Source organism: Oncorhynchus nerka, linkage group LG2 (genome assembly GCF_034236695.1).
Source record: "Oncorhynchus nerka isolate Pitt River linkage group LG2, Oner_Uvic_2.0, whole genome shotgun sequence".
Lineage (NCBI taxonomy): Eukaryota > Metazoa > Chordata > Actinopteri > Salmoniformes > Salmonidae > Oncorhynchus > Oncorhynchus nerka.
This window is the reverse complement of record NC_088397.1, coordinates 27,222,239-27,234,274: the sequence shown is the minus strand read 5'-3', so window position 1 is coordinate 27,234,274 and position 12,036 is coordinate 27,222,239. Positions and strand designations below refer to the sequence as shown.

The 12,036-nt window shown below is 46.7% G+C and overlaps 1 protein-coding gene and 1 non-coding gene across 4 annotated transcripts in view; one reads left to right on the top strand and one right to left on the bottom strand.

The window, feature by feature from the left end:
• LOC115133297 (protein TANC1-like) overlaps positions 1 to 12,036 on the bottom strand; it is a 48,445-nt gene that overhangs the window by 2,555 nt on the left and 33,854 nt on the right. The window contains exons 15-24 of one of the 3 annotated variants that reach the window (XR_010465273.1): positions 11,780 to 11,986; positions 11,568 to 11,649; positions 6,354 to 6,487; positions 6,111 to 6,234; positions 5,236 to 5,411; positions 4,895 to 5,027; positions 4,760 to 4,789; positions 4,582 to 4,673; positions 4,329 to 4,475; positions 8 to 300 (exon numbers count right to left, since the gene is read on the bottom strand). Coding sequence is in view for 2 of the 3 variants with exons in the window: in XM_029666409.2 (XP_029522269.1) it covers positions 200 to 300; positions 4,329 to 4,475; positions 4,582 to 4,673; positions 4,760 to 4,789; positions 4,895 to 5,027; positions 5,236 to 5,411; positions 6,111 to 6,234; positions 6,354 to 6,487; positions 11,568 to 11,649; positions 11,780 to 11,986 (1,226 nt within the window). In the remaining variant the exon portion in view is untranslated. The remainder of the gene's footprint in view (positions 1 to 7; positions 301 to 4,328; positions 4,476 to 4,581; positions 4,674 to 4,759; positions 4,790 to 4,894; positions 5,028 to 5,235; positions 5,412 to 6,110; positions 6,235 to 6,353; positions 6,488 to 11,567; positions 11,650 to 11,779; positions 11,987 to 12,036) is intronic. The other 2 variants (XM_029666409.2, XM_065025337.1) reach the window with 2 other exon arrangements.
• trnat-ugu (transfer RNA threonine (anticodon UGU)) lies at positions 9,829 to 9,901 on the top strand. The gene has a single exon. It is a non-coding gene; the product is annotated as a tRNA-Thr (tRNA).

Here is a 12,036-nt window from a genome sequence, read left to right as displayed (position 1 = left end):
TACTAACCTGCTGCTCCTCTTGGCTCGTGCTCTGGTGTAGAACGCCTCATGAGACTAGTCCCCCCTTGTTGTCAGTATAAACGGAGAACTGGTGTGTACTAACCTGCTGCTCCTCTTGGCTCGTGCTCTGGTGTAGAACGCCTCATAAGACTAGTCCCCCCTTGTTGTCAGTATAAACTGAGAACTGGTGTGTACTAACCTGCTGCTCCTCTTGGCTCGTGCTCTGGTGTAGAACGCCTCATAAGACCTGGGTTTCAGTTCCAGGGCTTTGGTGGCAAACTCCTCCGCTATACCAAAATCCTGTCGGGGGGGAAAAAGAGGACAGAAACTCAACATTTAATTCTGAATGTTTACTGTTAAATTCAGTCCACCCTGAATTTCTCAAGGAGAAGCCAAAACCAACGCCTTGAGGTCATTAGCCAGGGTAATGTGTTTGTGAGCGTTAATGAGTGCAGTGTGAATCCAGCGGTCGTCCACACAGCGCCACGCTTTGCAATTACTGTAAGTGACTGGAATGAGGAATTCAGCGTTGTTTAACTGGAGAATTATTCATCTGTGTGCAGCTCAGAGTAGAGCAGCTTTATCTCCCAGTGTCTTAATGGATTCTCCAGACGGGTGCTTGTAGCTTCTCTCCAAACCGTAAAAAAAACTCCTTCAATCAGATGTCGGAAATGAAAACTATTGACTCTTAAAAGGTACAATGCAGCTGTTTTTATCTCAATATAAAAAAACTAAAATAGCTTCTTAGCAAAGAAACATTTTTCAAGCAATCATTTTGCTAGGACTGTCTGGGAGTGGTCTGAGTGTGGAGGGGAAAACTGAAAACTAGCTGTTATTGACAGAGAGCTTTGGAACTCGCTTATTGATTTATTAACTCATTTAACACCTGGTGATGTCTTTTCAAACAGCTCTTACAATAAAAGGGCATTATCATCATTGTCACCATTTCACAGTATTATTGCAAGCTCATAGTGTGGAAATATACACTACCGTTCAAAAGTTTGGGGTCACTTAGAAATGTCCTTGTTGTCCATGAAAACATACATGAAATTAGTTGCAAAATGAATAGGAAATATAGTAAAGATTTTGACAAGGTTATGAATAATGATTTTTAATTTGAAATAATAATTGTGTCCTTCAAACTTTTGCATTTGTCAAAGAATCCTCAATTTGCAGCAATTAAAGCCTTGCAGTACTTTGGCATTCTAGTTGTCAATTTGTTGAGGTAATCTGAAGAGATTTCCTCCCATGCTTCCTGAAGCACCTCCCACAAGTTGGATTGGCTTGATGGGCACTTCTTACGTACCATACGGTCAAGCTGCTCCCACAACAGCTCAATAGTACACAGCGTTGTACGAGATCTTCAGTTTCTTTGCCAATTTCTTGCATGGAAAAGCCTTAATTTCTCAGAACAAGAATAGACTGACGAGTTTCAGAAGAAAGTTCTTTGTTTCTGGCCATTTTGAGCCTGTAATCTAACCCACAAATGCTGATGCTCCAGATACTCAAATAGTCTAAAGAAGGACAGTTTTATTGCACCTTTAATCAGGACAACAGTTTTCAACTGTGCTAACATAATTGCAAAAGTGTTTTCTAATTATCAATTAGCCTCTTAAAATGATAAACTTGGATTAGCTGGCTACGTCCCTTCCGTCTTCAAGAGAGCGAGAGTTGCACCCCTTCTGAAAAAACCTACACTCGATCCCTCCGATGTCAACAACTACAGACCAGTATCCCTTCTTTCTTTTCTCTCCAAAACTCTTGAACGTGCCGTCCTTGGCCAGCTCTCCCGCTATCTCTCTCAGAATGACCTTCTTGATCCAAATCAGTCAGGTTTCAAGACTAGTCATTCAACTGAGACTGCTCTTCTCTGTATCACGGAGGCCCTCCGCACTGCTAAAGCTAACTCTCTCTCCTCTGCTCTCATCCTTCTAGACCTATCGGCTGCCTTCGATACTGTGAACCATCAGATCCTCCTCTCCACCCTCTCCGAGTTGGGCATCTCCGGCGCGGCCCACGCTTGGATTGCGTCCTACCTGACAGGTCGCTCCTACCAGGTGGCGTGGCGAGAATCTGTCTCCTCACCACGCGCTCTCACCACTGGCGTCCCCCAGGGCTCTGTTCTAGGCCCTCTCCTATTCTCGCTATACACCAAGTCACTTGGCTCTGTCATAACCTCACATGGTCTCTCCTATCATTGCTATGCAGACGACACACAATTAATCTTCTCCTTTCCCCCTTCTGATGACCAGGTGGCGAATCGCATCTCTGCATGTCTGGCAGACATATCAGTGTGGATGACGGATCACCACCTCAAGCTGAACCTCGGCAAGACGGAGCTGCTCTTCCTCCCGGGGAAGGACTGCCCGTTCCATGATCTCGCCATCACGGTTGACAACTCCATTGTGTCCTCCTCCCAGAGCGCTAAGAACCTTGGCGTGATCCTGGACAACACCCTGTCGTTCTCAACTAACATCAAGGCGGTGGCCCGTTCTTGTAGGTTCATGCTCTACAACATCCGCAGAGTACGACCCTGCCTCACACAGGAAGCAGCGCAGGTCCTAATCCAGGCACTTGTCATCTCCCGTCTGGATTACTGCAACTCGCTGTTGGCTGGGCTCCCTGCCTGTGCCATTAAACCCCTACAACTCATCCAGAACGCCGCAGCCCGTCTGGTGTTCAACCTTCCCAAGTTCTCTCACGTCACCCCGCTCCTCCGCTCTCTCCACTGGCTTCCAGTTGAAGCTCGCATCCGCTACAAGACCATGGTGCTTGCCTACGGAGCTGTGAGGGGAACGGCACCTCAGTACCTCCAGGCTCTGATCAGGCCCTACACCCAAACAAGGGCACTGCGTTCATCCACCTCTGGCCTGCTCGCCTCCCTACCACTGAGGAAGTACAGTTCCCGCGCAGCCCAGTCAAAACTGTTCGCTGCTCTGGCCCCCCAATGGTGGAACAAACTCCCTCACGACGCCAGGACAGCGGAGTCAATCACCACCTTCCGGAGACACCTGAAACCCCACCTCTTTCAGGAATACCTAGGATAGGATAAAGTAATCCTTCTCACCCCCCTTAAAAGATTTAGATGCACTATTGTAAAGTGGCTGTTCCACTGGATGTCTTAAGGTGAACGCACCAATTTGTAAGTCGCTCTGGATAAGAGCGTCTGCTAAATGACTTAAATGTAAATGTAAAATTAGCTAACGCAATGTGCCATTGAAACACAGGAGTGATGGTTGCTGATAATGGGCCTCTGTACGCCTATGTAGATATTCCATAAAGAATCAGCCGTTTCCAGCTACAATAGTCATTTACAACATTAACAATGCCTACACTGTATTTCTGATCAATTCAATGTTATTTTTAATGGACAAAAAAAATGTGCTTTTCTTTCTAAATCAAGGAAATTACTAAGTGACCCCAAACCTTTGAATGGCTGTGTATATAAAACACAGGGGAATCATGTTTTTGACTGAACTGAGCCTTTAATGGTCATTTCAAAGCACCTCTAGTGGCCCTGGTGTGTGTGCATGCGTGTACAATATGTCTGTGTGTGTACATGCCTGCGTACACAGTGTATCCATCCACCTCTTTGTATGCCTAGAGAGCATGCGGCTGGCTTGTTTTTAAACGCGTTTCCCTGCTCCCCTCATTCCTCTCAGGTGAATATTTAATGAAGCAAACCACAGTGTGATTCCGTCCTTGAGATGGAGGTGGGCATTACACCCACAGCCTTGAAATCCACAGCTCTGAATAACTGTTCAATGTTTAATAACAGTTTTTATGGCCTCTATACTCCCACTCCCCTCCTGTTCTATTCACCTGAACGTGATGAAATATGGATGATATGTGCCCAGCCAGCTCTCTCTTCCCCCTGACCCAATATCCACCAGCAACAACGGAGGGAGGATCCCTTCTTTCCGTGTGGGTTTGTGTGCGCCCGTGTTTGTGCACACGCGCCCATACTGATTCCTCCAGTATATGGGAGAGGATGACCGTATCACATCATAGCATCTTTCCATTATTCATTTGCCCGGAGGATGCCATTTTACCCCCACCACTCTAGTATAACAGTCTTATTATATTGTCTGGTAAAACAAGGGTGTGTTAGATCACACCCTCCAGGCTGCAGAGATGAAGATCTATCCATTATACCTACTGCTATACTATTAACATGAAATGACATTTCATTCAATATTAAATTCTATAAAATAGCTAATGGAGTAGTGTGTAGATATATCAGATGACGTAATACCTGCAGTTTTATTACATGTTCAATTATATTAGCAACTGATAGTCGTGTGTGTGTGTTTGTGTGTGTGTCTCACATTGGTTTTCCTGCGGCAGCGTGACATGTTGAGGTACAAGGAGACACGGAGCTCTTTCAGGCCCTTCAGTTCGTCTCCGAAGCCGTCTCGGGGGAACTTCCTCAGGGCGTATTGATACCTCTGGGCTGCCTCCTTCATCCTCCCCTTCTGGGGGAGACATTGATTTGGAGATTTTCTAATTGGACACACTTTCATGACAGACAGTCACACACACACACCCAGAGATCAGGTTTTCATTTTGTTGTTAACCCACCTTATACAGCAGGTTGCCCTCCTCCATGAGTTTCTGTAGGAGGATGAGGAGCACGTCTGGTTTGGATGTGGCCATCGCCCACGTAGCATGACCTGGTCAAGAGGTACGAGAACACAGGTTAAACACACACACACACACACACACACACAACGCTCCAAAAGGTATCTAAAGAAAGTACCTGATCGATCATAAGGGGATGTTCTGTTGCCTTTTAGCAGGTGGAAAAAAAGTGAAGAGAAAGAGGGGTGAAATACATGATGTTGCTATAGCAACTTCCTCAAGACACTGACAGATCAGGTCAACTCCAACTCACCCAGCTTGGCCCCTTTCTTCAGTAGGGTCACCACCACAGCAGCGTTTCTACAGCCCACAGCCCTCTCCAGAGGCCTCACCCCACTGTGGTCCACATGCTCCACCACCGCACCCTTCTCCACCAGGTACTGAACCTGTGGTTGTAGAGGAAAACACAAAACAAACAGCATTTTTAAAAGGATTCAAACAAGGCCAAAGGGAATTGTGCAAATTCAGTACTGTGTTTAAAAAAGTCTATAATCTAGGCCAGTTTAAGACAATCTAGGCCAGTTGCAGCGAAATCAGAATTATGTCTGTGGGTCAATTTGTTTCTCCAGTTTGCGGTATTAGAAGGAACCCCACCATCTCTGCATCACCGTTGAACGCTGCCAGGTGGAGAGGGGTACGTCCGTTCCTGTCAGGGTGATCTATCTCTGCCCCCTTCTCCACCAGGCACTCCACCACGCCCTTCTGACCCTTCAGACACGCCCAGCTCAGAGCTGTCTGGCCCTCCTTGTCCACGGAGGCTAAAGATGCGCCTGGAACCAGATCAAAAATAACATGCTCACTCCATTGCAACTCAGTCTGACATGTACTCAGTTTATTAGGTACACCCATTTAGTACTGGGCCGGACCCTCAGTGGCCAGGAAAACATTCCCCACACCATTATACCACCACCACCAGCCTGTACCGTTGACACCGGGCAGGAAGGGGGTCATGGACTCATGCTGCTTACGGCAAATCCTGACTGCCATCAGCATGACGCAACAGGAACCGGGATTCGTTGGACCAGGTCAAGTTTTTCCACTCCTCAATTGTCCAGTGTTGGTGACCGTGTGCCCACTGGAGCCACTTCTTCTTGTTTTTAGCTGATAGGAGTGGAACCCGGGTGTGGCCGTCTGTTGTTATAGCCCATCCGTGACAGATGCGTTGTGCGTTCCGAGGTGCCATTCTGCTAGTCATTAGTTTTGACCATTCTAACATTCAAATGAACAGCAACTGAATGCCTCGATGCCTGTCTGCCTGCTTTATATAGCAAGCCACGGCCACGTGACTCACGGTCTATAGGAGCGAACCATTTTCGTGAACGGGGCGGTGTACCTAATAAACTGGCCACTCAGTCTATACTGTATCTCAGAGCTACAAAATGGAAAAAATGATCTAAAATAACACTATTTATTTAGTGCACTGAGAATTGACATGTACCATGATGTGACCCTGACCCTTGACCTCTTACCCTTTGTCAGCAGGAAGTCAGCAGTGCTGAGGTGGCCCTCGCTGGCTGCCACCATCAGCAGACTGCGGCCCTGCTTATCGATGGTGTTAATGTCCACACCTCTCTGCAGCAACAGCTCTGCTACCTGAGAGAAGGGGGGGGGGGGGGGGGTAAAGAGAGAGCATGAGTGAAAGGACAGCCATCAGTGCTGTAAAGCGGGAACATTAGAAGTGTAACAGAAGGATTCATCAGAATGAGTCTCACCTGGGGGTGTCCATGCCTGATGCAGCTGAAGATTGGGACCACCCCCCTCCGGTTGGGCTGCTCCGCCCCTGCACCCCTCTCCAGCAGGAAAACGCATGTCTCTGTCCTGCCCCGGCCTGCTGCCGCACTCAGAGCTGAGAGAGAGAGACCCCCAGAACAGTGTTCAACTACCTACTTCACCACTGTGCTCTGAATGAAAGTAATCTTTGTTTTTGTGTTATTGATTGTTTTGAGACAGTTAATAATGAGAGTATAATATTGGCACCACACATGCAATGTGAGCCACAGTACACTGAACAGAAAACATCACACCCCTGAGTATGACTTTCAAAGACTATTTTTACACTGGCCACACTTCAGTGGGCCCATATTTCCCTGTGCTCTCTAGAGAGGCAGGCTCTTAGCTGAGGCTGTCAAAAGTCTTACAGCTGGCCTGGCAGAGAGAGAGACAGATTTGATGGGTATTGGCCACAGCTTGCCCAACCAGCCATCTAGTCCTGGGTATGGGGCATCCATCCAGACAGTATATACCTCCCAAAAGGCACCCTATTCCCTAATTAGTGCACTACTTTTGACCAAAGCCCATAGTGCTCTAGGTCAAAAGTAGTGCACTATATAGGGAAGAGGGTGCCGTTTGGGACACAAGCAGACAGTGCGGACCAGGGAAGCTGAGATCAGACAGGTACTAATGTGGTCACAGGAAGGCCAAGAAGATCATCAAGGACCTCAGCCACCTGAGCCAAGGCCTGTTCACCCCGCTACCATCTAGAAGGCAGAGAAAGCACATGTGCATCAACGCGGGGACTGAGAGACTGATAAACAGCTTCTATCTCCAGGCCATCAGACTGTTAAACAGTCACCACTACCCTGCCCTGAACCTTAGAGACTGTTACTAGCTAGCTAGCCCCCATTACTCTACCCTGCACATTAGAGTATGTTACTAGCCAGCTAGCACCCATTACTCTACCCTGCACCTTAGAGACTGTTACTAGCCAGCTAGCACCCATTACTCTACCCTGCACCTTAGAGACTGTTACTAGCCAGCTATCACCCATTACTCTACCCTGCACCTTAGAGACTGTTACTAGCCAGCTAGCCCCCATTACTCTACCCTGCACCTTAGAGACTGTTACTAGCTAGCTAGCCCCCATTACTCTACCCTGCACATTAGAGTATGTTACTAGCCAGCTAGCACCCATTACTCTACCCTGCACCTTAGAGACTGTTACTAGCCAGCTAGCACCCATTACTCTACCCTGCACCTTAGAGACTGTTACTAGCCAGCTAGCACCCATTACTCTACCCTGCACCTTAGAGACTGTTACTAGCCAGCTAGCCCCCATTACTCTACCCTGCACCTTAGAGACTGTTACTAGCCAGCTAGCACCCATTACTCTACCCTGCACCTTAAGAGACTGTTACTAGCCAGCTAGCACCCATTACTCTACCCTGCACATTAGAGTCTGTTACTAGATGGCTAGCACCCATTACTCTACCCTGCACCTTAGAGACGGTTACTAGCCAGCTAGCCCCCATTATTCTACCCTGCACATTAGAGTCTGTTACTAGATGGCTATCACCCATTACTCTACCCTGCACATTAAAGTCTGTTACTAGATGGCTATCACCCATTACTCTACCCTGCACATTAGAGTCTGTTACTAGATGGCTAGCACCCATTACTCTACCCTGCACCTTAGAGACTGTTACTAGCCAGCTAGCACCCATTACTCTACCCTGCACATTAGAGTCTGTTACTAGATGGCTAGCACCCATTACTCTACCCTGCACCTTAGAGACTGTTACTAGCCGGCTAGCATCCATTACTCTACCTTGCACCTTAGAAAGTGTTACTAGCCAGATAGCCCCCATTACTCTACCCTGCACCTTAGAGACTGTTACTAGCCGGCTAGCATCCATTACTCTACCTTGCACCTTAGAGACTGTTACTAGCCAGCTAGCACCCATTACTCTACCCTGCACCTTAGAGACTGTTACTAGCCGGCTAGCATCCATTACTCTACCTTGCACCTTAGAGACTGTTACTAGCCAGCTAGCATCCATTACTCTACCCTGCACCTTAGAGACTGTGCACCTTAGAGAGACAGGCTACTAGCCGGCTAGCCGGCTAGCATCCATTACTCTACCTTGCACCTTAGAGACTGTTACTAGCCAGCTAGCACCCATTACTCTACCCTGCACCTTAGAGACTGTTACTAGCCGGCTAGCATCCATTACTCTACCTTGCACCTTAGAGACTGTTACTAGCCGGCTAGCATCCATTACTCTACCTTGCACCTTAGAGACTGTTACTAGCCGGCTAGCATCCATTACTCTACCTTGCACCTTAGAGACTGCTGCACTATGTACATGGAGTTATTGAACACTGGTCACTGTACTAATGTTTAAATACTGTTTTACCCACTTTTTATGTATATACTGTATTCTAGTCATGGCTCATTCTGTATAGTTACTGCTGTGCACACCTTTTCTATTCATATACTGGCCATACAGTCTATACACACCATCATATATATTTATAATCTGGACTCTAACATTGCTCGTCCTGATATCTCTTAATTCCTTTACTTGGATTTATTAGATTTGTGTATATTGTTTTGTATTGTAGGTATTACTGCACTGTTGGAGCTAGAAACACGAGCATTTCACTGTGTGTTTACTATGTGTTCGATACGTGTACGCGACCAATGCCATTTTCTTTGATGCAGCCTCCTGTTTCACCTTGGCTGGGATGATGAAATACTCACAGGAGAGGTGACATCACCCATCTGGTTCTGGAAGCCAGTGGGGAGGGAATGACGCCACGAATGACATCTGTGGGAGCATGTAGGGCACACCCTCCCCATCTGTCCCACCGATGGTTCCACATGAGCACATACGCAATTACAAATCACCTCACTCATTTCATTTCCTTTATCTCATTTCCCTTCACGCCAGAGCAAAAAGTTGAGATAACAAAATTAGTTTTTTAAATACTGTGGCTGTGATTGATACATTTAGGAATACTTTGTCTTGTGACTCAACACTTCTCGATCCAAGATAAGGCAGACGTGCATCACTGACTCATAAATCAATACGCAATTGCGGATTCATGCCTGAACAGCTGTGCTTCTTTTGTCAATGTCAAATATCCGAGGGGAGTTAGGACGAAACGTGGAGGAGTCTGTCAGTCAGAGGAGAGCTGTCAGTCAGAGTCAGCTGCTTTTACCAGACAAAGAGTATGTGGCTTTCAGGTTAAATCCCTGACATGAGAGGCCTCGTGCCGACAGCCTAGCTCAGCTAGTTTGGCCAGACTGCTCCAATCAACAGCTGTGCAGTAGTCAGTGACGTCACATTAGGTGTGACCAGAGCCATATATTTAGAAATATGTCTCTGGGTGTGGTCTTCTGTCTGTTTTTGAGTAAACTGGGTGTGATATGTAAATATCCACTTGCAGTAAGGTGCAAATAGGTAAGGCTCCATAGCTCAGTGGTTAGAGCACTGGTCTTGTAAACCAGGGGTCGCGAGTTCAATTCTCGCTGGGGCCTTGGTTGTGGAATCAAAATGTTTTGATCCAAAAGGGAGGTTCTCATATTGAAAATACTATTTTTGAATAAAGGCCAGTGAGTTGAATAGGTTGAATGGCTCCTAAAGCTAGTTCACAAACAAGATTAAAAACATGATCCATTGATGCTGTCCAGGTTTATCAACTACTTCCCACAGCTATAAATACTACTTCTGACAACTCTCACGCATGTCACTGACCTTGTGTAGACAACAGACACACACAGCTGCTACAGCTACGATAGTTATTTATCTGTTCCATGTTATTTCATTCGCGTACAGTAAACCTTTGGTGTCTCACCCACAGAGGAGGTAGAGACAGACAGGCAGGCAGGCAGACAGACAGACAGTAGCCTGCCCTCCAGGGAGAAAAACGTAATTATTCTCCACTAATGAGAAGCCACCAGGCACGGGAACACATTTGCATAGAGAGAGGACAATTTCACAGGCAGAAGTATTCAAGGACTTCTTTCACCGAATAGATTAGAAGAGCTGAAGTGAAATCATTCGGCATATAGTAGAGTATCAAGATTCTCTACCATGGGAGGATTTGTCAATGTAAAACCAATATTTATGAAAATGAAACCATTCTAGACTGAATGGTGAGCCCAAACAGTAAAACAAACGAAGGCCATTAAATTGGTACTATTGTTTATTTTATCGCCCAGTCGGGTCTTTGCAGTCAACATAAATACATGATTTCCTTCAATTTACCTCTAAATAGCCTATTTAGTATTCTATATTTGCATTAGCGAGGTTGTTTTCATTCAGGATTGGCTTACAAATGTGACCAGCAGCCAGCAATTGTATGTATGCTTCCAATTGGCAGTGGTTGAGCGCTGTCTGTCCCCCAGCCTATGTATTTACTACTGAGAGCACATAAACACCTATGATTGTATTAGTTGAATGGGTATAAGAATCAAGACAGGTTTGCTTAAATTCCTTTTTTTGGAGATGGAGGAAATACCACCTGATATCGACACCAGCTTCAATGTAAGACCATTATAATCTAATATTACCACATCTTTCTTCTTGAGCCTGTTACACATTTCACAGATGCTCTTATCCAGAGCAACTTACGGGAGCAAATTCATGTTAAGTGCCTTGCTTAAGGGCACATCGACAGAGTTTGCACCGAGTCAGCTCGGGGATTTCAAACCAGCGACCTTTCCGGTAATTGACCCAACGCTCTTAACCGCTAGGCTACCTGGAATATATGACCCGGTTTCAAACCATTACCACCACTGCCGCCTAAATCTCCCGCTAACGACCAGATCAGAAGAGTCCGTCGGTGTAACCTGCCGTCTTAATAGGTCCTGTTGGTTAAAAGCAGCTCAAGTTCTGTACACTCTTCAAGCCTCTCTTCCCCAGTGAGCTCAGCTACATCTCCGAGTCCTGAACAAGCACACGGGCTCAATATCCCTTCGCTCGCATCCTACGCTACAGTAAACAGTAAATGTACAATGGGCAAGTGGAGACCACCTGAGAAGCTCACTAGGAAGTGGACGACAACAAATGATCTCCGCTTGGTAAAAACGAATGCCAACCACCGTTCGAGAGGCAGCGAAAACAAGCAACCGAAAACAGAGGATGAGGAAAGAAAAGAAAATAAACATTATTATACAGACAAAGGGAAAGTGCACTGTGTACCCGTCTCTCCCCAGAGCGTGTCGGGAGCGTCTATCTGCACAGCCAAATCGTCCTCTTTCAGCTCCAGTAAGCTCTTCGCAACCTGACAACGAGACAATAGTACGCACAAGAATTATACACCATAACTATTATAAGCAATACACACAGGTTGAATCTGAAGAGAGCGCACGGTGTGTGTGTGTGTTCGTCAGTGTGCGCATGCAGTAGCCTACGTGAGTTTGTCCCATGCTGCAGGCGGCCGTCAGGGCCTGTTGTAAGGCCTGGCCCTTCACACTGCTCTTCACACCGTGCTGCTGTTGGCCCTCAGGGGCCTCTGTGGGGCCCCAGTCCTGGTTCAGCAGGTAGTGGATGATGTCTGGGTGGCCCCTCAGCCCAGCATGGACCAGGGCACACTGACCACTCTTATCAACATGGCCCACCTAGAGGGAGAAACACAGATCAATCAATCAATCAATGAATCCAATGTATT